This window comes from Laetiporus sulphureus (assembly GCF_001632365.1).
Source record: "Laetiporus sulphureus 93-53 unplaced genomic scaffold LAESUscaffold_18, whole genome shotgun sequence".
NCBI classification, from domain to species: domain Eukaryota; kingdom Fungi; phylum Basidiomycota; class Agaricomycetes; order Polyporales; family Laetiporaceae; genus Laetiporus; species Laetiporus sulphureus.
Genome location: NW_024468527.1, coordinates 261,727 through 289,466, shown reverse-complemented (window position 1 = coordinate 289,466; position 27,740 = coordinate 261,727). Strand labels below are relative to the sequence as shown.

Sequence of the window (27,740 nt, the reverse complement as noted above, 5' to 3'; positions counted from 1 at the left end):
CCCACTGTTGAGGGGCCAATGGGTGATGGCCCACAGGGCACATCACAACAGTTGCAACATCAGATGAGAGGATCTGTCCAAACTCAGAACTAGTGTTGTTCGCAGCTGGGCTTCTGAGCCCAAGCTCGGCCAAGCCTGACCCGGCCCAGCCGCTAAAAGCCCAGCCCAAGCCCACCATGAGCCCAATGAAAGGGCACAGCTTTTGCTTCGGCAGGCCTGAGCCCGGCCGTACAAGCCCGCGGCTTTGGGCATATTTGCCAATGTCCTGAAATAGAAAGTACGCACGTGTGCTGGACGTCAACTCAGCAAATTGTATAACTGTTTCATAATCGCGCCATCGTTTTGTCATTCTAGACGCCTCCCCACACCGCTCTCTCACATCTTCTGGTGTTCCCCCAGTCAGCAGCCGATGGTCAGCGACCAGCGCACTCGTCGCCAAGCCCAGGTGGGATCTCAGATCTGAAGCCCTGGCCACCACTTCAGTCAAGATGCAATGCGGTTTGTGAGAGGTAAGCATCCTCTACACAACTCAGGTTCCATCTGTGCCACGTCATGTCACCATTTTGTATATTCAGATGGATAGCTGGTGCCATGAACACAGACAGCAAGGTCAGTTTTATCGAATTTCACTATATAGCTGGGCAACTTACCCTGAAACTTGGATAGCTAGGGCTTTGCACGGAAAAATAGGGCCCTAGAAGTGGCCCTTAAATTTTGGTGTGTCCTCTTCACCACGTTGCCACTGCTCGAGATTCCCCCCTTATCTTTAGGCCTTCAACATGGGTGACGAAGTCACACTCGCAGACAAAGTATCTGCATCACTGCTACAAAAACGCGTGCCAAAACCCAGCGCTCGACTCACAGATGAGAACAATGCTGAAAGACACACCATTATAGGTACCATTCGCCCTCGCTCTCCAAGACCAACAGCGGCGGTGATTGAAGTTGAGGGGGATGATGATGAAGATCAGGAGATTCGGCCACCTAAACGGAAGAAAGGATCAGGTAAGTACATATTGCATGATTTAGCAGCTGACACTTATCATTGTACTGCAGACGACATATTCGATAACACTAGCGAGAAGGATCAGGATGTCTACAATTCTGAAGGCCACCTGAAAGATCTTGCCCACATTGTGGAGCCGAGTGAGAAGAAGACAAGACTCAAAGAGACCGCTGATATACAGGCATTTTTTGATGACCCTTGAGAACGTCGTCATCCTTCCAAACCAGACAAGAAGCAGTGCATTCGTGATTGTCGGCTTTGCAAGTAAGTTTTAACGCGTTATTATAACTGCTTTTGTTGATATGATTTGACTCGTTATTGCAGGAAAATGCGCATTGGCGAGCACACCATCGTTGCAGATGTGACAACACTGCGACGGCACTTGCAGTGTCACCATAAGGTATGCTCATTCCACTGATTTTGTGCCTTTATTAATGGCACATATAGCACAGATACTACAAGTGGTGCCAGAAAGAAGCTTTCGAATCGAAGCTTCCGGACGACGTAACAGCCCGAAAGGCAAACATTGTTGAAGGCTATAAGACACAGGGCACATTAGATGGATGCGTTCAGATGGGAGATGTTGTCGAACGTGTCCTTCCATATTCCGATGATGCGTTCCAGGCTGTCACAATACAATGGCTTGTGGAGACAGATCAGGTGAGCTGTTCAAAAGAACAGGTTTGATTCGACTTACTGATGAAGTTTACTAGCCCATCAGTGCCCTCGAACACCCAGCATTCGAGAAGATGATCCAACTTGCCTCACGTGCCAAGGGCGTCATCAAGATCTCTAGACGATCCACCACATGGCGTGAAATCATCAATTTATTTCATCAATACTTACGTGACTTGAAGCGGTGTCTGACGGTATGTATATCCTTACTGTGTAGACCCTTTTGACCTACATTGATGCCTCAGGGACCAACTGTATCTGGCAAGATATCACTTACCTGCGATGCTTGGCAAGCAAGCAACATCGATGGCTATTTCGCTGTAACTGCCCACTGGATCGAGGAGAAGGTGTCAAGTGCATGGACGTCAGAGGGCACACTCATCGGTTTCGTGCAGATGAATCGCTCACATCACGGTAAACGTCTCGGTCAAGCATTATATAAGGTCGCCAAACGCGTTGGGATAGAAGAAAGAGTGAGTGCTAATCTAATACTATGCGAAATCATGTGTGCCTTGATGACGAGCCTTCATTGACTTGCAGATATTCATGGTGACATGCGACAATGCGAGCCCCAACTTAACGATGATGAGAGAATTCGCCAGGGTCATCAACAAAGAACATCACATAGATTTTGATGCAGACCAGCGGCACGTCGGGTATGTATCCGTATTGTTGATGCAAAAGCTTCGAGCCACTACTGATTACATTTATCCTACAGATGCCTCGCCCATATCATAAACTTAGCTACTCAAGCAGTGATAGCTGCGCAAAGTAAATCTCCTCACTATGATCCTCACCAGCCCGATGCGCACTTACCAGATATGAACGCACTTGTGCGTGATGAAGTCGGACTTATTCGTGCTATATCGGTCAAGGTAGGCACGAATAAAGCAGCCAGGCTGAGCATTCACCATCCAGTGTAATACTGATCATCATCACACAGGAACACTCTTCAAGTCAGCGCAAGCAGCGCTTTCATGATATTCAAGTGACAGCCGGTGCTGTCTTCAATGACATCAAGACTCTTACAGTCGATATGAAGGTCCGTTGGTCATCGACGTACATGATGTTAAATCGTGCCTACAGTCTTCGCACGGCAGGTTTTTAATATAGACTTCTGTGTGTGCCTTCATAGCTGACTGAAGACATGCCTTTACAGCATGTCGAGAAGTTCATTACGGAAATCTCTCGTACTGCCAAGGATCGTGCAACCTCAGCAAAATTGTACTCACTGTTGCCCAGCGCTGAAGAATGGAATCACGTCAAGAAGTTTCAGCGCATTCTACAGGTACGTTCAGCACCCTCACTGTGATATTTAGACTTTGCATGACCGTCCATCCATGTCAGAGTGCGGACGCTTGCCAACAGCGTTTCTCATCCGAGCATGAACCTGCACTACATCTCGCCTTACCTGCACTTGAAGATTTGCATGCGTGCTGGACAGAGCGACTTCAAAACGACCAGTATGAGTATTTCGAAGCCGGATTACAGTCAGGGCTTGACAAGATTAGCGAGTATTATGACAAGACAGGCCACAACGACGTGTATGTATTCTCAATCAGTACGTACATTTGCGACTTACATGAATCAAATGAGTACTGACATATAGCCCTAGTCTTAAGCCCTCGTATACGATTCTCATTCTTTGAGAGGAGCTGGCCAAAGTCTCTGCGTGATGAAGCCATGTTGCTTATCAGGCGAATTGTAAGTCACTCCTTATTTCGTATGTTGCTAGCCACTAACGAAGTCATGCTAGTACAAGGAGAGGTATGCCGATGTCTGCGGTGCTGCCAACCCTGCCAATGAAGCAATGTTGCTTAAGACGAAGTCTATTCGATGCATGGGCTCCATGCTTGCTGACCTGTCCTCTGATGAGGAAACTCATGCCATGCCATCTAAAGGTGCGAGCCAGACTGTCATAGATCCAGGACAGGAGTGGGAGAAGGAGTTCAATAAGTATGTAATGCTCGATGATGATATTCCAGAGACGGTCTCTACGGTGCATTGGTGGGGGGTACGTACTACATATTTTTGTATGGAAGGCCTTCTGCTGATCTCCACTTACGCAATGGTGCAGCTCAATGCACACTGCTTCCCTATATGGGCTTCGCTTGCACGTGATTATCTTGCAATTATGGCAACCTCAGTCTCAAGTGAACGGGCCTTCTCTAGCGCAGGCATCACGATTACTAAACGACGAAACCGGTTGAAGGGCGACATTGTTGAGGCCCTCCAGGCACTCAAATGTGCGTACCATAAGAACCTGTTTTTTCATGATGTTGGGCCTTCGTCTTTCACGGAGGAGGAGTTAGAAGCTGCTGAAGAGAACTATAAACCCTCACGTGATGATATTGATGAAAATCTGGTGCTAGACCTGGATTCTGATGTAGAAGACGATGATGTTGATGTGTAGATCACTCAATTAGATTCATATTCTTTCTATGAAGTACAAAAATGCATTTCTGTGAGTGTCTATATAACAAGCTCGAGGGTGAGCCCAAGCCCGGCCTGAGCCTGACCCGGCCCTCCAGTGAAGGCCCGGCTTGCGAAATATGCAAGCCCAAGCCCCCTCAAGCTGAGCCCGGCCCTGAACAACACTACTCAGAACAATGAGTGTGACAATCAGTCTTCATCTGGATAGGGTTGTGAGAAGATCTACAGTGAGCCACAAAACTGTTGCAATGTTTGCAACTGTTGCATTGTTTGGCATATATCTCAGGAACCAAAATAACTACATATGCAAATATATATATCATTAGAAAGCCTATGATATGAGCTTTCCAATGACATTTGAATAAAGTAAATCCGCCTGCTGGTTGGTGAGATATGAGACATTCTTTATAAAAAGTGCATTGCAACAGTTTTGTGGCTGACAACTCTGAAAACAAAAATACCCCCTTGCAGAAGTTTGTTTGCTTTAAGGTTTCAAGTTTTGATCATGTGATCTTTGTTGAACTTCAACATGAGTTGATCAACACCAAACAGACTGTTCAACTTCAACACAACCATCATGAAGAAGGTTTCTGCTACTCAGACTGCCCACATTCTCTCCCTGCTTGATCAAGGCCATTCTGTCAGACAGATTGCTCATGTGACTGCAGTCCATTACTCCACTGTATCCCAAATTCGCTCTGAGCATCATCCTAACATGCCTACATCTGGTGGAGGTTGTCCTAGCAAGCTTAATCCTGGAATCATTCACCATGCTACTCGCCTTCTTATCACTGGACAGGCAGATATTGCTGTGGAAGTGACCAAACTTCTCCAAGATGTTGTCAACCAGCCCTTTCATGTGGAGACTATGTGTAGAAAGCTCAAAAGCACCGGTCTGAAGGCTGTGGTAAAGCATAAACGTCCCCTTCTCTCTAAGTGTCATAAGAGAGAAAGACTGGACTTTGCTGTTAGCCATCAGCAGTGGACTGTGGAGGACTGGAAGAGGGTTATATGGACAGATGAGACCAAAATCAACAGGTTAGGGTCAGATGGGAGGAAATGGGCATGGAAGAAGCCAGGGGAGGAACTCAGTGATAGGCTGATAGAAGGGACACTCAAGTTTGGGGGAGGAAGCCTCATGATGTGGGGGTGTATGGGCTGGGAAGGGATTGAATACGCCTGCAAGATTGATGGCAAGATGGATGCTGATCTTTATGTTTCTATTCTGGAGGATGAACTTCAGAATAGCATAGAGGAATGGGGCAAAACTGTGAAGGATGTGGTATTTCAGCAAGACAATGACCTCAAGCACACCAGCAAGAAAGCCAGGAAGTGGCTACAGGAGCATGGTTTTGAGACTATGGTATGGCCTGCACAGTCTCCAGACCTCAACACCATAGAACACCTCTGGCACCATCTCAAAAGAAGGCTGGCAGCATAAGAAAATGCACCTGGAGGAATTGCAGACCTTTGGGACAGGGTACAGAAGGAATGGAATGGTATTGAGGCTTCTGTCTGTCAGAACTTAATAAATAGTATGCCAGACAGGGTGAGAGCTGTGTTGAGGGCAAAGGGAGGGTACACAAAGTACTGAAGTTGAGAATTTTCATATCTAAGACTGTCAGCCACAAAACTGTTGCAATGCATCTTTTGTAAAGACATTTTTGTATCTCACCAACCAGAAGGCGGATTTACTTCATCTAAGTGCCATTTGAAAGCTCATATCATAGGCTTTCTAATGATATGTATGTTTGCATATGTAGCTGTTTTGGTTCCTGAGATATAAGCCAAACAACACAACTGTTGCAAACATTGCAACAGTTTTGTGGCTCACTGTAGCCTATCCTGTACCTGGCTATACTGTATGCCGGTTGGTAGGGGGATCCTCTGTTGTGGTACCTGCCTATTGGTTTAGGCGGCAAAGTGGTGCTACTATCTTGAGTGGCGAATTGGGTGCTTGCTAGCTTGATGGTCCAATGAGTTCCTTTCTGGGCAAGTGGCCTGATGTCACGTGACCAACTCCTGACATCTTCCAAATAGGGCAAGTGGCCAGTGTTACGTGACTGGGTGGCTGAATCATGGGTGCTTGGTGGTCATGCGGTAGACACAGTCATATCCGCAATGTATGTGGTGATATTGTGCTGTTTGTCTAAGTATCCACTTTGTGAGACCAATATGAGGGTTGGCATCTGAATAACCACTCAAATGAGGACTTTAATGGTGCAAAAAGAAAGGTGCCACTTAATACTGTGACATCATCATGGCGAAGCTCACGATCCTAATGTGCCATGCAGCATGCATTAAGGCACGCAAAAGCGGCCACATCAACTTGAAAACGTACGTAGGCAACACACCGCTGTTGATAGTGTAGATTATGAGGATGTTGATGATCGCATTGGTCCTAATATCGTTGAGCATGCATATCTGAAACCAACATGAGAACTCACTTTGAAAAACTGGTGCGGCTGGCGTAGAGCTGAAGGCAGATCGTGCATGCAATAACAAGGTCAACAGCTGACGTCAGGGTATCTGCAGCGATGTCTATCCACTATACACCCAAAGCAGATTAGTACCGTGCAAATACCAGTTTACATTTCACTTGCCTGAGGTGGTGCATCACTCCAAAGGGGATCTGAATCATTTCAGAAACTCATGGCATGCTAGTCTCAGAAAGGAGATACAGCGTTGGCAATACCACAGTGCGCTTACATGCGAGCGATGAATACTGGATGGCTGAAAATCAATATGACATTGATTGATCTCTTATATGTGCACACTCACCCACTGCAATGACTATACGTTGGTAGCAGCAGTTAGAACACCAACGAGAGATGTTAACACGCTCATGCAATATGTACTGAAAGGAGCAATAGAGAACAGCACCTGCAAGTGTATCAGCGAATTCAGAGAGTGAGTGATGAAGTCGAGGTATTGCTTACCAGAAAGATAGCATATTTCCACCAGTTTTGATTCACTGCATTCGTCATGATCAGGCAGCCATTACATGTATACAGTATGGTCCTTGCACATACATGTCCAGATATGGTAGACTAGAAACCTGATACCAGAGATCAGTATTCATATCGACAGTCATCATCAGCCAGATGTGTGGTGGATACAGAGTACACACAGATGAACGATCAAAGCAATAGTCACCTAATGAGTGTTCATTAAGTGCGACAATCAATATATATGCGACAGATATTGCTTACCAACACCATGGGCTCCGCCTAAAGCAGGTATTCAGATAGCACAGATCAATTGCATGCGTACCGCTATACTTCCGTTAAATGAATTAGATGCAATGCTCAGATAGAGCTGTGCGTCAAGGATTGGGAATCACCAAACCACATATTCCAATGCCAAGAAATTGCCAAAATCAAGAACGAGAAGGGTGTAGACACCGTGTGCCACAAATGCAAGGGATGTCGTGTCCAGAATCCTGCATATTTCAGTACTAATTGCATAGAGCATGTTGCAGATGCATACCACAGTATGAACACCTGCGCAGACAGATAGTCAGTCACAACATGGCCATGAAGAGCTGACGGGAAACCCACTAGAAGTTTCAAGTGAAGCTTGTCTTTCGGATATGTCATGAACTGAAGGACATAAGCAAAATGAGAGCAGTTAATATCTGATGACGAACACACATAGTAAATTGTCTGAAGGGCAGTGATACCATAGAAGCTAAAGAGGCGTCAGATTGAGCAGCATATAATTGATAATCAGAGACATTGTCTTTATGCTGTGGTGCACAAAATCCCGATGAATGCAGCACCCAAGGTTGGATTGAGGTTGATCCCATACATGCTAATAAGTCGCCAAGTACGCCAGAGATGCCGGGAGATTTTGTCCCTTGTATGTCTGCAGGGGGCGATGACATAGAACTGTCCTGCAGATGCTGGCAACTATAAGTAAAAATGCAGACACGCGGTTCCTCATACTACTCAGCAGCATTATCAATTCTGCATACAGGATCCCTCCAGCCATATCTCATTATTTGCTTCATCTCGACAGTTGGATCTGTCATGTGTCATTATCGAGCAGTTGGGAACACAGGTTAGAATGGTATCTATCACCTTGTGATGCCTCTTTGGTCAGACGATGCAAACCATCAACAACATGATAGTGCTGCATTGAATAATGATGGCGGATGAGTCAACAATATTGAGAAGTTCAAGAGACACCATCAACATTCCTGCAGACCAAGATGCTTACCTGTGGTGGGCTGGTGTTCCTGTCAGATGTCCCTGAGACCTGCGATGTACTTCCCTGAATATGCATACAAACTGACTGGGACAGTGTTGACTCAGGAAGGTAACAATTGAGATTCTACCAAAAGGCAGAGACCAATCATCATCATGCGAAACTGTTGAAGTGCAGCCACTATGAGGAGAATGGGGAACTCGGACTTGACAGCACGAGCACGTGACTAACGCGTATGTAGCAGGAATGAATTGGAGTACGAAATTGTGGCTGAGATGTGGCACAGTCCTCCTGCCCTTAGTATCAAGGCCCCCCTGGTCTCCCGAAGAAAGGCTGTGGAGGAGCCTGAGCCAGACCAGGCTCCTCCACAGCCTTTCTTCGGCCTCCTCTACCGGCATGGTCATCACATTAATTGCACAAAGTCATTGCGTACTTTTGGGTGGCATGCAAACGGGGTGAAAATCTGACGGTGACAGACACAATCGTGGAGTACTATGACTATATGACATTAACCAAGCACGGCCTCAGAATCGAGAAAGATAAGATGGATGAGTGGGTGCAGTGATGCGCGGCGAGAGCGGCTGACCGACAGAAGCATGAGAATGACCCCGATTTTGGCAAAGTTAGGCCAGCAAGGCGACGAGCCAGTCCGTGCTATTGCCACCACAAGAGTCATTCACCATGAGGCAGTGGAAATGAAGCGTTGTGGGAAAGCTTGGCCATCCTGAAGCTACGCCGATGCTTCTGAACGCAAGAAGGCTTGGTGGACTTAGCAGTAGCAACAGCATCAGCAGTAGGCACCCAGAAGACCGGGGCAAAGGACCGCCATCATGGCAAAGATGCGCGAAGACTGCCCAGCCAAGTCAGCATGGGTGAAACGTGTTTTGATATGTGTTAATGGTCTGGTCCGGTATCTCAAACAGGAACACAATTATATTGCAAGTTTCAGCTAATATCTTACTCGTTTCAGTCTTTCTTTTACCATATCTAGTTTAATCACCCAAGCAGGCAAACTCTCGGTGGTGGCCTGCTAGGGCAGTATATAAGCCTACTACATGTACATACCAAAACAATCAAATTGGGAGGAGCTCGAGTCTCCTAGCCCACAGCCTACGTCTCAGCACTTCGTCTCTCAGCCAGAAGCTCTTTTCTATTGCTTTAGCTACGGTCACTAGGTGCATTCTCGCAGTTTCAGCTAAGTTCCAGCACCAATCACAGCACACTTCATCATCATTATGTCATCAGGCCCAGCCCACCTAGCAACCAAAGATATTCCATCACACTCCCATGCTATGTCACTCAGTTACCCCTTTCAGCCCTACATTCCCAGGACTCCTCAGAACCTGTCTGAGGCCTCGCTCTCATTGGCTTAGCCACCAGCACTCCGATGCCCTCTGATCAGAAATGCATATACGATCAGGTCCGACCTGCCTTCTTGCGACAATATCGCATTTTCGATCAGCTCCGGGCCATTTCTAGCCTTAGACCATGGGTTTCATCCCAAATATAGTAGTTGGCCCAAGAATCTTCACACATCGGACTTAACCGAGCTTCCCCGCCATCCTCCGATCAGCATCCCATATACGATCAGCTCCACTCTGCCTCGCTGCGATCAAAACACATTTGCGATCAAGTCCGACGGTCCCACACTTGGAGCCCCTTCCAAATACAGCCTTTTCTTCCCACACAACCCTAGTTCCTTTCCCAAGGCTCGATATTGGCTGCCCACATCGTCATTTGCTGATCTTGCGATTGTTGGCCGCACCTGCACACTACCCCAGTCCATTACCAACCCATTACCCATCCCTATTGCCAGTAGCTTCAAGTTACTAAACCGGCTCGCAGCAAACCCTCACCAAAGTCGTCCCCCGCATACACCCACACAGCGGACCCCAAATTAGTGTTGGAGTAGCACGAGGCCAGGAGCTCCGCGGACGCATCAGCGGAGCTCAAAACAGGCCAACACCATTGAGGGAAGCTCACGAGTCTGTAGGGTCAACTTCGGCAGTTGCTCCACCATGATTATATAAGGTGGTAGGGCTGGTGCCAGCAGTGCCCGCTATGATGAGTGCAGTTATTTAGCCAGTGCGGGCGCTTACAGGAAGGAACGATTTCGGAAGCACGATAAGTTCACTTGCAGGTGAAGTGGTGGTGGAAAATGAGTAGTATTACACAAGGAGAAGGAGATAATTGTGAGAAGCGATTATAAAGAACAGTGATGTAAGGTGAGAGAAGCATGCAGATTAGAAAGAACAAGGAACATATAGATTATGAGAAGAGGAATTAAATGGTTACGGTGAGTATATACGTTAGAGAGAAAAGAAACGAAGATGAACAGTAACAGTACGCATAAATAGAAAATGGGAAAGGCAAGGAGCATTATAGCAAAGTGAGCATGTTCAGTCAGTCATATCCATGCAGTGGTGGTGTGCACGCTTAGAAGGAGTGGTGTTGAAATTATTGAACACATCAGAAGCAGCCTTGGGAGCGGCGGCGAAAATGCGCATGTTACCAGGAACAGGAGGGGGTGAGGTTGCTCGTTAGAACCGTCGATGACCTTGATGTGGTGCACGAGATGTTGGTAAGTCTGTGAGAGATGATCACTAGGAGAGGGGAGATGGTAAGCAGCGTGTTCCCACTTACCTTATTCACTTTGTGAATGGTCTCTTTACTGTTTTTGCCATGGTGGGTGTCACGGTAGACCCAGCAGTGCAATGTCATGTTCATAAGGACCAGTGTACCAGGATGCAGCTTGTTGCAGATCTCTCATGGAGGAATGAGGTTTCCGTCGGTGTTGTCACAGATTTTCACCACAAAGTCTGCACGTGACTTTTCTCACACCACAGATCACGTGCTTCACCAATATCTCATGCCACTCAGCCACAGACACCACGCGTAGAGATCAAGTGATAGTCCACATCACATGTTATGGTCCAGGCCCGCAGATGATACGGCTGGACCTGTCTATTCCAGGATACAATAGAGGCACCCATTTGAGAACAAAAGGAACAAGGACTATTGTTATGCATCGGCCTCCCACTTCCTATTAGTTTAGCCAGAAGCCTAGATAGGCACGATGTTCACACCAGAGAACAAAAGGAAAACCAAGATAGGCACGATGTTCGCACATGTTGCTGCAGCAACCATCGATCTTTCCACTTATTGTTCTACTTCTGGACATTCCATTGTTTCATGTACGGCCATTTGCTTATACCCGTAGATAGGTAGCTTAGGTAAGATAGCCCACTGTACATGTATATAAGACCAGCCTGTAGAGAACGAAACTTCAGATTGTTTCTCCTCCTCTACCACAGTAGCACCTACTGAGCTTTCCAAGCTCCTTCATATATCTCTCTCACCCATCCAACCACTTGCTTCACCAAGTAAGTCTTAGGCTTTCAAGCTGTATAAGGGTTCAGGGGGATTATTGAGATCAGGGGGATCAGGGCAGCACGTTCCACGTGACCGTTCCTTTTTAGTCTCTTTGTTCTCTCGTCCAGCGGTGCTGTGACATTAGAAACAATCTGACAATTTTCTGCACCCCTGCTTAGTGTCTAACACAAGCAGCTGCATATTTTCAGCACAAGCAGTTTCAGCCGTAGTGCCCGGCTTTTTTGACACACACTCCAACCTGATCTCTACCCGGCGTGAGCCTCAGCAAGACTCTGAGCTGCCCAAAGCTTTGAAGTGCAAGGCCATACCCAGGATCGACCTCAATGCCCACTATAAGCATCAAGACACCAACAAGGAGCACAGAAGGCTCCTTACCCTTGCATCACTAGGTGCCTCATCCACAGACAGACAGCGTGCAGCAGCCCGGGTCATCGATACTACGCACATTATAAAGCGCAGAATTATCCGCAAGCCCCACGATTGCACCCCACCACTCGAACGCTACAAGCCTAGACCAGGACACCTCACTACTGGTAGTCACAAGCTGGCACCTCCTCCAGAGCTCATCACATCCAATGCAGTCCCTCCTCCCATCATTGCTCCCATCCCAGTTTGGCCACTACTGAACTTTATAAAGACCAACACTGTCGCACGTTCCATCTGACCACTCCCATCTAGAGTCAGGCTGATGATTCACATCAAGATCCTTACAAAGCAGGTAGATGCTACCCGCTTCAGGCTCCAACCTATACTAGGAGCATTCTCGTATCGTCTCAAGGACGAGCACCAAGGACCCATTTACAGCCTCACCACAGAACTCAATAAAGTCTGCGCTGACCTTCACACAGGCACATGCACTTACATGTTCATCGAGAAGCAGGTCATCAATACGGTCTGTTTGGAGATAGGTGGAATCAGTTTCAAGCAGATAGAAAAAGAGGAGAGGCTGCAGGAAATCGCCAAAGCCCTGGTCTTTATCTCAAAGAAGAGATACTTGCACTTTTTGTACTAGTCTACATATATACGTCACAATGGAAGGAACAGATCGAGCATACGCGTCCACATTCAGACAAAGAATGGATGACATACTCCACCCTAACATTCAAACGGCACACAATGGAAGTACCCCACACGCCTTGCAGTGCAACTCACCTGAACCTGGGCTAGGACCCCAGAATTCTGCATCACAAGTCAGAGGACCCACATCCCTGACACCATCACTTTTACCCGCATATGTCTCTCCCACCTGAGAGTTTGATGGGCACCAATTCGAGCATCTAGAAGATGTGCTCAGGCAGTCCACTCCTGGAGAAGTCCCGGACCACATCCGTGAATGGGTCATAGTCGCAATGAAACTCACTGTCCACATGGAGGTCGCAAAGGTCTACAACATGCTCAGCAACAAACTGTACGAGCACAAGAGAGCGTTCAATGCTGTCATCCAGACCAACAAGAGCGAGCACCGGTTAAAGGAGGTAGTCCTCCAAACAGAAATCAGAAAACTCAAGGACAGGATCCTCGTGCAAGATGCGCACATGACAGTTCTCAACGATGACCTCACAGGGACACAAGGAGCCATGCTAGACATGAGGAAGGAGATGATGGAGATTAAGGCAGCAAACGCCAAGCTGTGGCATGAGCTAGCTTCGCTCAAAGCAAGCGGCGTCACAGCGACACAAGGTTACACATCCGGTATGACTCAATCACACAAACCCTGCATCAAAATTGCTGAGCCTTCACACTACTCAGGCAAAGGAAGTCTGGAGGATTGGCTCCAACAACTCGGCATATGGATGCAGTGGAACGAGATAAATGATGACGAGCACAAAATTACCATGGCCCTACTGCACTTGGAAGGTGGCGTGTTCACCTACATGTCCGAATACGCAACCAAGGCAGTGGCACGGCAATCACTCGGCACATGAATGACTTCATCGATGTTCTCAAGGTCAACTACAGGACACTCGACCCGAACAAGGATGCGCAGCAACACTTGAAGGAGATCTGCACAAAGACCTACCCCACTATGGTCTCCTTCACAGAAAAGTTCCATCAATGGGCCACCAAGACCAACTTGGGGCACACTGCACTCATCGGTTATATCGCTGAACATCGTGACAAGAACATGCGCCAAGCAATGGTGATATGGGACAGTCTAGGAATCGCAGATCCGACCACATGGCCGGAGTACCTCAACCTCTGTCTCCAACTTGAGTCCAAGTTCAGAGCTGACAAGGCAGGACAGCGTGGAACGGTAACATCATCACAGACACCACGGGCCCCGAAAGACCCCAACGCAATGGTTGTGGATTAAGTATTCACACTCACCAAGGAGCAGGAAGGATGGCTAGAAAGGAAGCTGTGCATATAATGTGAGAAACACCCCTTCGTATTTAAACAGCGCTGCCCAGACCCTAAGTACAAAGGCAAATTCGAAATGCCAAAATGGGGGCAAGCAACAAGGGCAATATCCATGATGGCATCATCAAACAGCTCCAATGACAGCAAGGCGAGAGAAGAAGCAGTCTGTGCTTTCATCGCCAGCTACGATGCGAAGGACAAAGAAAAGGAGGCAGAACTGGAACCAGCTGTTGAAGCAGCTAGGGTCACAGAGGTGGAGAATGATGAGGATTTTCTTTGGCAGGTTCTCTGAGGTCTGGCCAGAGTTCCCATAGACACTGTAATAGTACCTACTCACTCTCGCATGTACCAGTATCAAGTTTTCTTTATATTGCATCTACTGGTTCATCAAAACATGCGATCGATCTACCTGTTCACCTCAAACAGGGAGTAAGGGAAGTCCAGACTGAGGCACTCCTCGACTCAGGAGCATATTCTTGTTATATCAACTCACGGCTGGTTGATCAGTTGAACCTTGCTACGATCTCACTTGAGAAGGAGATCAGGGTTTATAACACAGACACATCTCACAACAAGGGTGGAACCATTAAGAAAAGGGTTCTTCTCAGTATAACTATCAGAAACCACACGAGTAGACAAAGTCTTCTGGTTACTGATATAGGTCACAAGGACGTTATACTAAGCATGAGTTTCCTCAAGAAGCATAACCCAGAGGTAGATTGGGGAAAACTCACAGTCAATTTCACCCAATGCCCACACAGATGTGCACCCTCACAGGTAGCAGTCCAGGAGGAGGACCTGGAAGACACAAACATCCCCCACATCGAAGACCTGATGGAGTTTGTCAGTTCTCAGGAGTTAGGTGACAACTGGAACGACATGGACAGTTTCATTAGATGGGTGTCATTATCAGAAGACCCTGATGCACAAGCTGTAGCATCACTCATTATGGGCCTTGACACCAAGAGGAATCAGGATAGAGTGCTGCAAAAAGGAGTACAGGACAAAGACTACTGGTCAGCCTATGTCCCCAAACACTTCCATGAGTATGGTGATGTGTTCTCCAAGAAGCAGTCAGAACGAATGCCCACAAGAAAGCCCTATGATCATCCAATCGAACTTGTTCCAGAGGCATCATTACCATGCCCGGTAAAGTTATATCCTATGAACCTACAGGAAAGAAATTTGCTCGACACGTGGATAGACCAAGAGTTGGCCAAAGAGTACATTAAGAGATCAAGGAGTCCAACAGCAGCACCCATCTTCTTCGTCAAAAAGAAAGACGGATCACTGAAACTAGTTCAAGACTACAGGAACCTCAATGCAGTAACAAAGAAGAACAAGTTCCCAATCCCCCACATTTCGGACCTCATCGACAGACTCTCACATGCTAGTATATTTACTAAGCTCGACCTGAGATGGGGGTTCAATAACATAAGGATTAGGGAAGGAGACGAAGAAAAAGCCACCTTCATCATGCATCGCGGCCTCTTCGAACCCACAGTAATGTACTTCGGTTTCTGTAATGCTCCCAGCACTTTCCAGACAATGATGAATATGGTTCTGGAAGACTTAATTCATACTGGAAAGGTAGTAGTCTACTTAGATGACATCCTCATTTTTACGGATGATCTCAAAGAACACCGACGACTAGTAAAAGCAGTTCTACAGCGCCTCCAGGATAATGACTTATATGCCAAACCGGAAAAATGCTTTTTTGAACAGTCCTCAATCGAATATCTTGGCATGATCATCAGCAAGAACTCAGTACAGATGGACCCTGCTAAAGTCGAAGGTGTACTTGGCTGGCCCGCACCTACTAAGATCAAACAAGTACAGGCCTTTTTAGGATTCGTGAATTTCTACAGGTGATTTATAAAGGACTTTGTGAAACTCGCACGACCTTTAACGCTTCTCACCTGTAAGGACGTGCCCTGGCAATGGAAGAAAGAGCAAGACCAGGCCTTCAGTGCACTCAAAATGGCGTTCACTTCAGCCCCGATCTTACAGCTTCCCAATGACACTGCACCATATCGTCTGGAGACCGATTCTTCAGACTATGCAACTGGTGCAGTACTCGAACAACTGGGAGAAGACAAGCTATGGCATCCAGTTGCATACTACTCAAAGTCACTCAACGAACATGAGAGAAACTATGAGATTTACGACAAGGAAATGCTTGCAATTATTCAGGCACTAGAAGAATATCGGCACTACTTAGAAGGACACCCAGAACCCATTGAGATTTGGTCAGACCATCTCAACCTTACATACTTCCTCCAGGCACAGAAGTTATCCCGGCGTCAAGTGCGTTGGGCATTATTCCTCACACGATTCAATTTTGTACTCAGTCACCGACCTGGAAAGACAATGCTACATGCCGATCCTCTGTCCAGGAGGCCAGATCATGAGAGGGGGGTAGACAGTGACAGTTCAAATCAAATGCTGTTAAAAGCTGAATTTTTCGCTATCAATGCGATTCGACCCACTCACGCATCTGAAGTTGATGATGCTCAACTACTGGAAAGGATCAAGAAGGCACTCACAGATGACATGATGATCAAAGATTATTGTGCGCTTTTGACTACAGGACAGCACAAATTTGGGAAAAACCTCGCAGAATGGAACTTTGAGCATGGACTGCTGCTCCATCGCGGAAAGGTTTATGTCTCCAAAGATCAACAGCTACGCCTCGACCTAATAAAGCTCCATCATGACACTTTACCAGCTGGACACCCAGGCAGGTCCAAAATGTTGGAGCTCATTACTCGGAATTATTGGTGGCCAGAAATGTCCATAATGGTTAAACAATACATACAAGGTTGCGACAGTTGTCAACGCAACAAGTACTCAAGGAAAAAACCATACAGACTACTACAACCCAACGAGTACCAGGAGGACCATGGGAGATCGTCACAGTCAATCTCATCACTCAACTTCCCCCAGCCATGGACTTTAGGGAAGAAAAGAAGATGGCAATACTTGTCGTCATTGATAGACTCACGAAACGAGCGCACTTCTATGCAATGGATGACACAGTCACCTCATCACAAGTCGCTAATGTATTCTATAATGAAGTCTTCAAACTCCATGGACTGCCGCGTCAGATTATCTCAGACAGAGGTACTCAATTTGTGAGCAAGTTATTCCAGGAGTTCTGCCAGAAGCTCGGTATAAAGTCAACAATGTCAACAGCATATCACCCCCAAACAAATGGCCAGACAGAAAGGATTAACCAGGTGTTGGAACAGTACCTTCGCATGTACTGCAACCACAGACAGAATGATTGGGTCTATTACCTGCCAACGGCAGAATTCTCATACAACAACCAGACCCATGAGTCCACTGCACTTTCCCCATTCTTTGTCGAATATGGCCGACATCCAAAAATGGCACCAGACGTACAGGAAACAATATGTCATCCCTCATTGGAACATTTATTCGCCCACCGATCTGAGGCACAAGAACAGGCAAAGGCAGCATTGGAAGTTTTGGCTTCACGGATAAAATGGTACTTCGACGAGAAAAAGGGAGAAGTCCCATTCAAAGTCGGAGACCTAGTACTACTCAAAGGAAAAGACCTATGGGTAAAAGTCAAATCCGCGAAGCTAGGCACACAAAACTTCGGACCTTACAAAGTACTTCAGAAGCTAGGCCCAGTCACATTCAAACTGGAATTGCCCAAGCAAATGAAGGTCCACCCGGTCTTCCATGCTAGCAAGTTGATCATGTATCATCAAGACACGGTCGCAAACCATGAACCCTCAAAGCCCCCAGCCATAGAAATCGAAGGAGAACCAGAATTCGAAGTTGAAGAAATATTAGACTCAAAGGTCATGAGGGGAAGGGTCCAATACCTCATCAAATGGAAAGGCTATGACCATTCCGACAATACATGGGAACCCTGAACAAACCTCACCAACGCTGACGAGCTTCTTCAAGAATTCCATCAACAACATCCAGATGCAGCCAAAGCACCAATCAGGGTTGTTACATTTGATGGAAAACGCTTCGAACTATCCTCATACGAAGTTGCACCGATATCCACACACAGAATCAACATGTCCGACCACCCAGATGAGTTCTTTCTATATCATAAAATGACAGACCTCACCAAATCACCGAAAAAATCCTCAAATGAAGCAGCAGGATGGGATATTTATGCAGCAGAAATGCACGAAATCCCTCCGCATTCACGAGCTGTGGTAGAAACAGAAGTCGCAATTCACCCTCCCAAACACACCTATACACGAATAGCTCCATGCAGCGGACTGGCCACATGAGGAATTGATGTGGGGGCAGGAGTCGTTGACCCTGATTACACTGGAGAACTCAAGGTCGTACTGATTAACACAATGGATTTCGTATTTTCGGTCAAGCCGGGAGACAGGATAGCCCAGATAATCTTCGAGTATTATGCCGAAGGGCTTCCCTCCTGAAGTTACCAACCGTTGCGAGCAACTAGAAGGGGAAATAAAGGTTTTGGCTCCTCGGGACAATGAGCCTTGAGAGGGGGGTAGTGTCACAGATTTTCACCACAAAGTCCGCACGTGACTTTTCTCATGCCACAGATCACGTGCTTCACCAATATCTCACACCACTCAGCCACAGACACGACACGTAGAGATCAGGTGATAGTCCACATCACATGTTATGGTTCAGGCCCACGGATGATATGGCCAGACCTGTCTATTCCAGGATACAATAGAGGCACCCATTTGGGAACAAAGGGAACAAGGACTATTGTTATGCATCAGCCTCCCGCTTCCTATTAGTTTAGCCAGAAGCCTAGATAGGCACGATGTTCACACCGGAGAACAAAAGAGAAACCAAGATAGGCACGATGTTCACACACATTGCTGCGGCAACCATCGATCTTCTCACTTATTGTTCTACTTCTGGACATTCCATTGTTTCATGTACAGCCATTTGCTTATACCCGTAGATAGGTAGCTTAGGTAAGATAGCCCGCTGTACATGTATATAAGACCAGCCTGTAGAGGACGAAACTTCAGATTGTTTCTCCTCGTCTACCACAGTAGCACCCACTGAGCTTTCCAAGCTCCTTCATATATCTCTCTCACCCATCCAACCACTTGCTTCACCAAGTAAGTCTTAGGCTCTCAAGTCGTATAAGGGTTCAGGGAGATTATTGAGATCAGGGGGATTAGGGTGGCACGTTTCACGTAACCGTTCCTTTTTAGTCTCTTTGTTCTCTCGTCCAGCAGTGCTGTGACAGGTGTCTTTGTAATTGTATTGTTTCGCCTTTGCCTGGACATGGGTGAAAACTGGTCCACGATGGTCCAGAAGACAATTGGGGTCATATATTGTGCACATTGGCGAAGTCAGATGAGATGCACGAGCATTCCCAAGAAGCATCAACATGGATAGATACTGGAATCCCAGCATAGGATCCGTGCACAGCGATTCGTGACATGAGTGGAGATGAGCACACAAAAAATTCCTGCTATGACAGTAGTGGATCTTAGCGTCGACATGCTCAACAGGTTCTCTGCCAAAATTTAACAGCACGTGAAAAATGATGTCATTCCACGGGACCGCTCCACTGTGGCTGAGATGATATGAATGTTCTATTCCGCTGCGCATTCCTGCTTAGGCTCCTCCACAGCCTTTCTTCAGGCATTAAGGCCTTCATACTAAGGGTGGAATTTTGTGCCACGTTTTGATCACTACCATGTGTTCGATCATGATGCGATCACACAGTTTTGAAACTCCACAATCTTAATTGCCCCCAACGCCCTACGACGGCTGCAAGAAAACATCTGTAAATAACAGAGTGATCGCATCATATTCCTCTATATAGTAGTGGTGCTTGCCGGAAATTGTAGAATTAGATTAGGGTTAATGTGGCAAATATGTTTCATTCAGGTGCTGAAGTGCCTTATTCTGATTCTATGATCACTATATCTCCACAATATGCTGCACTGCTGCCCCTAGAAGAGATCAGGAAGAAGATCTTCACCAAGCTCAGTGACAATCCATGCCTCTGATAAGCACAAGTAGCATGAAAATTACTGAAGGGCAAGAAGGATGTCATTACCATGGCTCTAACAGCTTCAGGCAAGTTACTGACATCTGGATAGCATTGCTGTTCCCAGAAGATGGAGTACAGATACAGATGTATGATTTTGGTGAAACACATGCAATAATAAGATGGTGGGGCCATGAGCATCACCACAGCATAACATATTCAAAGAAAATACGAGACAGGGCGCTTATATAATAATAAATGGGACTGCCTGATTGGGGAAACTCACTCCCGGGCTCCGCTGTTTACAGATGTTTTCTTGCAGCCGTCGTATGGGGGTGATTAAGATTGTGGAGTTTGAATTGATTCGGAGTATGAAAATGTGGCTGAGGTGTGGCAGCAGATGTGGCACAAAATCCTACCCTTAGTATGAAGGCCCCTCTTAACTTCCGAAGAAAGGCTGTGGAGGAGCCTGGTTTCTGCTTCGCTTTGCGTGCAGTTCAGTGCCAAACAGTCTTGATTCATTCCTGCCTTAAATGTAAGCAGCAGAATTTTCAGTCCGTTGCATCTGACTTCACACCTGTCTCTTGTGACGCCGTTGCTCGTGTTTGCAAACATATCGAAGTTCAAGGGTCTCCGCATGCTTGTGACCATGAGGAAGAGAAGGTGCTAAGACTGATGCGGGAGGTGAAGAGAAGAAAAGATATGCAGCGAACATAAAAGATACCGGTTCCTATCAAGAATATAAGAAACGAGAATTCTGGGTATGTCCAGTGGCTTTATTTTGTCTCTGTATTCTGCAGACCAACAGATCAGGAGGTGAGTACAACACATTTTCAATTAAATGCTGAATCACTACCACGCTCGCTCTCCAAAGTACGCTTAAGGCACTGTGCACCTATTCCGATCCCGAGACGTTCTGTTACAGTGCTAGCACCATTCCCACTCATGCAACATGGACACGTCTTCCAAAAGCCACCATCTGGAGTCGAACACTCTGCCTCAGTTCCCCTCTCAAAATTGTTGTCATTGGTATCATTTTCTACACTCCTCCACCATCCCGACCAGATTGGTTTGAACTGACAATCGATCTACTGCAAACGATCGACCGTAAGGCCATGGCTCATATGCTATGTGCATCATTAAAAGGTATGATCCCCATTCGTCCACTGTTGTTATTCACCAATCACAGACCTGTTCACTTTCACCACTGTTGCTGACGAGTTGTTCGATGACATGTTCGATGCACGCGTGTGACTGTAATTCCCACAGACTTCACTGCGGAAATATCGTCACGAATTTCTGAAGACATCCGACATTGTCACGCTGCAATTCATGCTCGTCCAAGTGCCCAATGTCGCGTACCTCATTTGACATCTATAGCATTGTGCACGTCATCCTGTTACATTTTCTTACTATGCAACGACATTACCCTGTCCATCACTGTGAATACATTTTGTGTCCTCGTACTTTAACCTCAACTACCAACCTACATAGCGCTTCACTCTATGTGTACGTAATATGTTCGCTGGTCACATAATTCGATAGACCACAAATGTGCTGCGCATGATGTGCTCATCATAGCGGGTGCTGCCGGTACTGGCCCTACCATATACGAGAGAGACGGTAGGAGCCAAGGAGGTCATCACGAGATAATGATGAACTGGTGGAGTGATCACTTCAGGGCAGACGTGTGCCGCATGAAGGTCAGACCTATGGGGAACCATCCGCTGGATCCGCTGGATGATGCCAGATCCTTAGGCACCCATGTGATGATCGGGTATGGTACATGGACATTCGTGAATTGTCCAGAACCCCGGTGGCCTGCAGCGTCTGCAGTGTGCAGTGCTTCTTGTGAATCATTGCGTGCAAGCCCACACTGTATAGCACTTTTCGTGAATGGTTCCGTGCAAGCACACATTGTGCAGCACTTCTCGTGAATGGTTCGCATACAAGCTGCAGTATGCAGCACTGCTCGTGAATGGTTCGCGTGCAAGCTCGCAGTGTGCAGTGCAACACAGAGTCCCGGAATCGCTATGTATTTTATTATTTTTACGTGCGCACACATACAGGAGTTCTGACTAATCACTGAGATGGTGTAAGTCACCTAGACGTGCACATGTGATTACTTTGACCAGAGTCCACACATCGCCAGCGCATCGCTGCAGGCAGCATGATACTACGTAGAGCCCACCTGAGCACATTGCTACGCCGTCGTGCTAATCGATGGTCCAATATGCCCAACGGACCTGGCCTCACCTCGCCCAGTGATGACTCATGGCAGTTGGCTGCCTTTTTGTGCAGGATGGGCCAACGGTGTTTGACGTAGGCTAACATGTGCAGATGGCCATGTGGGTATGACCCCTGTTCAGTATGAATCATGAACAATTTGCGTTCAAGCCGGTAGCATTCGCACCATTACCAGAGGTACGGCGCCATTTCATTCCCTCATACACAGTGCTGAATTGTTCACATTAGTGCCCATAGGCAGATGATATGCCCTTTATTCATGTGCAAGCCGGTAGTGTTCGCACAGTGCTGGAGTCCTTATCGTGAGTCGTGAGTCTTTGAGGATTAAGCGGAATGATGGTATCTTTCACTCTCTCATAGGCAGAATCATTCACGATGGTACCCATAGGCTAACGTGCAAATGGCGATGTCGGTGACATCCGTATGGCTTCATACATGAGCAATTCGTGTGCAATCCCGCAGTGTTCATATGGTGTACAAGCGGGTAGCATTCGCACAACACTGGCATCACTATTTTATGGATGTCTTCGAAGGCAGGTGACCATCTTGATAATGATGTATAAGCGGGGACCATTCACACAGTGCCGGCATCGCTATCTTATGGATGCCTTCGAAGACAGGACACCGTCTTGACATCTTTCACTCTCATATGTGGAATCATTCATGATGGCACCTGTAGACCAACCAGTGCAAAGGGCGACATCGGTATGACTTCGTACATGAGTGGTTCATGTGCAATCCTGCAGCGTTCACACGATGTACAGGCAGGTAGTGTTTGCACAGTGCTGGCACGTCCGTCGTTCAAGAGTTGCAAGCTTGATGGTTTTCAAGGATGGGCGATAAGCCAGGTATGATGATATTTCTCATTCAATGATGTGCTGAATCATTCAGGATAACACCAGTAGGCTAACAAATGCAAAGGGCGACGTCAGATTGGCTTCGTACCTGAGTGGATCATATGCAATCCCGCAGCGTTCACGTGATGCAGGAGGGTAGCATTTGCACAGCACTGACATTGCCTATCATATCAGGACAGGCAATGAGCTAGTGGTTATCTCTCATTCTCTCATATGCTAATCCATTCAAGATAGCACTAGTGGGCTAACAGATGCAAATGGTGCCGTCAGTATGGAGTCATCGAGCTCAATGTGCAGTATTCCTCTGAAGACAGGTAGCATGCTCGAGCGTGGATCTGACCCTGGAACCCGGAGGGCATGCTTCTGTACTTTCAGAGGTCCATCTGCAATGTTTACGGAGTCGGAAACAGTGTTTGACGTGATCAACATTTTGCAAGCACTTGAACGGCAACAGCAGTCCTCTAGGTGACATATACTTTTATTCCAGTGTGGAGCCATCTGTGGAAGTGCAGTGAGTACATTATGCGATAATGTCAGACGTGTGAAGAATGTAATGGGTAACAGCAGCTGCACTTACAGTTGTGAAGTGAGTCACATGGTGGGCATGGTCAGAACAAGGGAGGGTAGGTGTGGGGAGGAGCCAGTGGTCAGCGACAGTTCATGGTTGCAGGCTTCGAGTTCACAGTAGCATGTCAGAAAGTGACGAGCCAGGATGGGTGAGGTTAAGCAGTGGATTGATGCAAGGTTCAAGTGAACGGTAGCATGCGAGAGAGAGAGAAGCCAGGATGGGTGAGGTTAAGCAGTGGGCGGATGAGATGTCGAGCCATTTCTGTACCGAGCCTGGTAGTAGCAGCATCCATGCTCGTATGTAAGTTCATGACAGCATATGCACGTCAATGTCGAGAGCTCACCGTAGTCAACAGTTTCAGATGACAATATAGCTGCGGTGCACTTTCGTGTGTTCTTTGATATCCACGTAGTTGCAGAAGATAAGGCCGGTCCAGTCAATGAAGCTCTCTGAGAGACGTGCAGCATGGCTATCTGCTCTGTCGTGGAACATGGAATGGGACAGTGGCTTGCAGGAGAGCTTAATGTGTGCTGCCGCTGAAGCTCGCATGTAGCTTTGTGGCACTCGTCATCGGTACCATGCGAAATAACAGTATGAATGACGATCGAGCGTAGTCGTGCATTTTCCTTTCGCATATCCTAAGATTGATGACAGCTGATAATGTTGCCATTGAATGAACGTAATATAAGCAGCCCACGAAGGGAAGTGACCCTCGATACCATCACATATGGAGCTTCAGTTCTGTGACAACTTTGCAGGTCCACCAATACATGTTGCAATGTTTGACCCTGCGACTTATGGGTGGTCATCGCATATGCGGGTTGGATCAGTATGGCTCTGTACCTGAATGATTTGTGTGCAATCCTGCAGTGTTCATGTGATGTACAGCTGGGTAGCATTCGCACTGAATCTCACTGCGTCGGCATGTCCATCATTCAAGAGTTGCAAGATGGATGTTCTTCAAGGGTGGGAGACAAGCCAGGTATGAGATATTTCTCGTTCTATGATGTGCTGAATCATTCAGGATAGCACCAGTAGGCTAAAGAATGCAAAGGGCGAGGTTGGTATGGCTTCGTATCTGAGTGGCTTGTATGCAGTTCTGCAGCGTTCACGTGATGTAGGAGGGTAGCATTCGCACAGCGCCGACATCGCCTATCATATCAGAACAGGCGAAGAGCTAGTGGTATGATGATATCTCTCATTCTCTCATATGCTGATTCATTCAAGGTAGCACTGGTGGGCTAACAAATGCAAATGGTGATGTCGGTATGGCTTCGTACCTGAATGATTCATGTGTAATCCCATGGCGTTCACGCGTCGCATAGTGTCAAGGTCGAATCATATTGATTCGAGACGATTATGATACGATAACGTGGGTACGCCTTATTTCAAGGCCTAGCATCCATTCATGATTGTCGATTGTCGTTTCATGTTGAACGTCTTGCCATGCTCCTCTGTGATCTATCAGACAGACTTTGGAGGTTGCCTTTCTATGATAACTTAACACAACGGCAGCTGCAACAATTCACAGCCCTCTGCACACGATTATTACCTGTAATCGTTCTAAAATCCCCATTAATCTGTGCCCCTGCCACGCTGCAAACCACATCACTGCTGGACAGCATACATGATCTGATAAGCCTGTTCACGCACATTCCTGCAGAAAACGTGCAGGCAATTTGGCTCGCAATCCATGGTCTTATCCTTCAGGAGAATGAAGTTGCCACTGGTTCGGACTTACTGGCGGATTTAGATCACTTACTATGTGAACAGGGTCCCCAATATAAACTTGGTCACTCTCATTATGATTGATTTGCAGTGGTTTAGGATGTCTGAATTATGGCATGCAGGTGCAGAAATCATCATTACCGACAAATGGGAGTGTGTCAATCACTCGTGCAAGAAATTCAGCCATAAATTGCATGCCGAGCATAAGGAGTATATGGCTCGTCTTTATATCCTGCACTGAGGCATCTTGCCTGCACAGATCATCATGCTGTATTGTCGTGGTAAGCAATACATGGCATTATATTTCTGCGCATGATGTTATATCACATCTCTTCCAGAATGCAAGACAACCTATCGGCCTAACTACTCGGTCTGTTGCACTGAATGGAATGACTCATGCAGACACTATTTATCTTGCATGCCTCGCTATCTTGAAGTGGCAGAACATTGCTACGTAGAAAGTGAACTCGCACAGCTTTTTGCAACACAAATGGCATTTTCTCAGTATGTCATTCTCTACTCAAGCCACGAGTGTTTGCATGGTCTCATTCTTTTGTCGATTGTATGCAGTGCATCAGGTGAAGCCATTGCGAGAATATACAACCTGTCGATTAACACTCAGCATGATGACGATTGTTTGAGTTCGGAGACCGTCTGGAACACATTCTATCTCTATGCCTTACTGCGAGACTGCATACGACAATCTGTGGGACTGGTACTACCTCACTGTGGAAGCCATAAAGATCATCTAAATGCTCGATTGCTTGAACAAAACTTGTGTGTGGCTGGAACAGGGCAGGAGCAGTGGGCACATGCATGCAGAGATTGTGCAAAGGTGATTGTCGAGCATGATGGCTCCTGGTGTACGTCTCTTTGTTTACTATGATTCTCTCTTGCCTGATTAATTCTGCCACATGCAATGTAGCTCGTATCACTGCATGTGTGATGGATGGTGTCACTGTCAGTCATCCAAGGTGCAATGTAGCTGACTGCATTGAGTCGCTGGCATCACCACGTGATCGCTTCTGTCCCATTCATGCCAATTTGCATATGCGATGCGCGATACATGGCTGCAGTGCAAACACATGTCAAGGCTTTTGCACTTGCAAGAATCCCGTTCATCGCGGCATAGAATTGTGTCGATGCGAGCAGGGAAAGGCAATCTTCTGACTCAAAGCCAGACTAGCCCGACATTCTGGCATTGCTGAGTTGGCAGAGCCGAGAAATGTGGCTGGCTACCTTGATGAGCTTACAATGGCTGACACATCTGCCATGCCATTGGAGGTGCCGGAGACAGAGACTTTTATTGAAGGCTCAAGTCTCATTGTATCTGATGTGTCAGCAAATATTGCATCATCTATGCAAGTGGGTCCAGCGATCGGAGGTCTGTCCTCACCTCCAAGGCTCAAGACGTCCTTGACGCGCAAGTGGACACATAACGAGCAACTCATGGTACGATGCTGTGGAATTATTATATCACGAGTGACATTTTTCCATGCAGAGTCTCTTGTCAATGCCACGGTGAGTGGAATGCCAACCTTACGCTTGTGTGGCACTCTAATATGATCCAGAATTTTATTCTTGCCACTTTTCCAGCTCGCTTCTCCTGTGCTTGTCCATCCTATCTCTTCTTCGATAACAACTGCTGCCTGCTACGGCACCTGATTGCCGCTGGTGAGCATCGACTGGACACAATAGGATTTCCTGTTGATGTCTTTCACGCTATCAACAAGCACAAGGACTCCGATGCTTTCTGTCAGATGCACTGCAATCCAGCAGGTTTCCCTGAGCTTTACGATGAGCACAACCAGTGGATGTTTGACTCTTCAGCTGCTGAGCAGGCGAACGTCTGGTTTGGAAGTTTCAATCCATAACGCGCGAGATGACGGAATCGCACTACAACTTTTTTCTGGACGAGATGGTCAATATTTGAAATGCATTTCTGGTATGTGAACTTCGGAAGTGAGGACATGTCCCTCACATTGTGCCGACCAATGAGCTTGTATTATGAGTTTGATGGCGACTTTCGATGATTGACATACCGTACTTGTACGTACATTCTGTCACTACGAATGAGAATGTACATGCTGATACAGCACGAGTATCATCTCGCATCATGACTCTGACTCGGAGTCAGAGCCGGTGTCTCTCCCAGACCCCTCAAACAAATCATTCCTGCTGTTACGATGGTGAGTGTGATTGTCCTTCTGTACCTTCTGCGATATGATATCTTTTAGCTTGTTCAGCAATCCACTAACCCCCATTGTCGTT

At 46.9% G+C, this 27,740-nt stretch overlaps 7 protein-coding genes across 7 annotated transcripts; 5 read left to right on the top strand and 2 right to left on the bottom strand.

Moving 5' to 3' along the window:
* Nucleotides 1-1,334: 1,334 nt before the first annotated feature.
* Nucleotides 1,335-1,908, top strand: LAESUDRAFT_652802 (uncharacterized protein; the record flags this gene model as incomplete). The annotated part of the gene is made up of 3 exons (XM_040904381.1): nt 1,335-1,406; nt 1,454-1,666; nt 1,720-1,908. 3 exons carry the CDS (start codon nt 1,335-1,337, stop codon nt 1,906-1,908), a joined length of 474 nt encoding a protein of 157 aa, XP_040764593.1.
* A 722-nt stretch (nt 1,909-2,630) lies between these two features.
* Nucleotides 2,631-3,983, top strand: LAESUDRAFT_623443 (hATC-domain-containing protein; the record flags this gene model as incomplete). Its single annotated transcript, XM_040903305.1, has 6 exons — nt 2,631-2,766; nt 2,827-2,969; nt 3,029-3,242; nt 3,297-3,385; nt 3,447-3,695; nt 3,759-3,983. Coding segments are annotated over 6 exons (1,056 nt in total), but the record flags the coding sequence as incomplete, so codon positions are not given.
* A 2,924-nt stretch (nt 3,984-6,907) lies between these two features.
* On the bottom strand, nt 6,908-8,721 carry LAESUDRAFT_713987 (uncharacterized protein; the record flags this gene model as incomplete). The annotated part of the gene is made up of 14 exons (XM_040907029.1): nt 6,908-6,997; nt 7,054-7,088; nt 7,147-7,172; nt 7,245-7,270; nt 7,327-7,344; nt 7,466-7,556; nt 7,604-7,617; nt 7,675-7,716; nt 7,768-7,804; nt 7,874-8,025; nt 8,091-8,140; nt 8,197-8,248; nt 8,336-8,389; nt 8,680-8,721. The coding sequence occupies 14 exons, from the start codon at nt 8,719-8,721 to the stop codon at nt 6,908-6,910; spliced, it is 729 nt and encodes a 242-aa protein (XP_040764591.1).
* Nucleotides 8,722-13,065: 4,344 nt separating this feature from the next.
* LAESUDRAFT_759022 (uncharacterized protein) lies at nt 13,066-14,030 on the top strand (the record flags this gene model as incomplete). Its single annotated transcript, XM_040912532.1, has 3 exons — nt 13,066-13,408; nt 13,466-13,614; nt 13,665-14,030. 3 exons carry the CDS (start codon nt 13,066-13,068, stop codon nt 14,028-14,030), a joined length of 858 nt encoding a protein of 285 aa, XP_040764590.1.
* Nucleotides 14,031-20,832: 6,802 nt separating this feature from the next.
* LAESUDRAFT_713986 (uncharacterized protein) lies at nt 20,833-21,440 on the top strand (the record flags this gene model as incomplete). Its single annotated transcript, XM_040907028.1, has 4 exons — nt 20,833-20,885; nt 20,944-21,215; nt 21,259-21,317; nt 21,339-21,440. The coding sequence occupies 4 exons, from the start codon at nt 20,833-20,835 to the stop codon at nt 21,438-21,440; spliced, it is 486 nt and encodes a 161-aa protein (XP_040764589.1).
* Nucleotides 21,441-24,379: 2,939 nt separating this feature from the next.
* On the bottom strand, nt 24,380-24,550 carry LAESUDRAFT_652811 (uncharacterized protein; the record flags this gene model as incomplete). The annotated part of the gene is made up of 1 exon (XM_040904382.1): nt 24,380-24,550. One exon carries the CDS (start codon nt 24,548-24,550, stop codon nt 24,380-24,382), a length of 171 nt encoding a protein of 56 aa, XP_040764588.1.
* Nucleotides 24,551-25,887: 1,337 nt separating this feature from the next.
* Nucleotides 25,888-27,343, top strand: LAESUDRAFT_736718 (uncharacterized protein; the record flags this gene model as incomplete). Its single annotated transcript, XM_040910712.1, has 5 exons — nt 25,888-25,973; nt 26,112-26,332; nt 26,395-26,607; nt 26,845-26,990; nt 27,041-27,343. The coding sequence occupies 5 exons, from the start codon at nt 25,888-25,890 to the stop codon at nt 27,341-27,343; spliced, it is 969 nt and encodes a 322-aa protein (XP_040764587.1).
* Between the last annotated feature and the right edge of the window lie 397 nt (nt 27,344-27,740).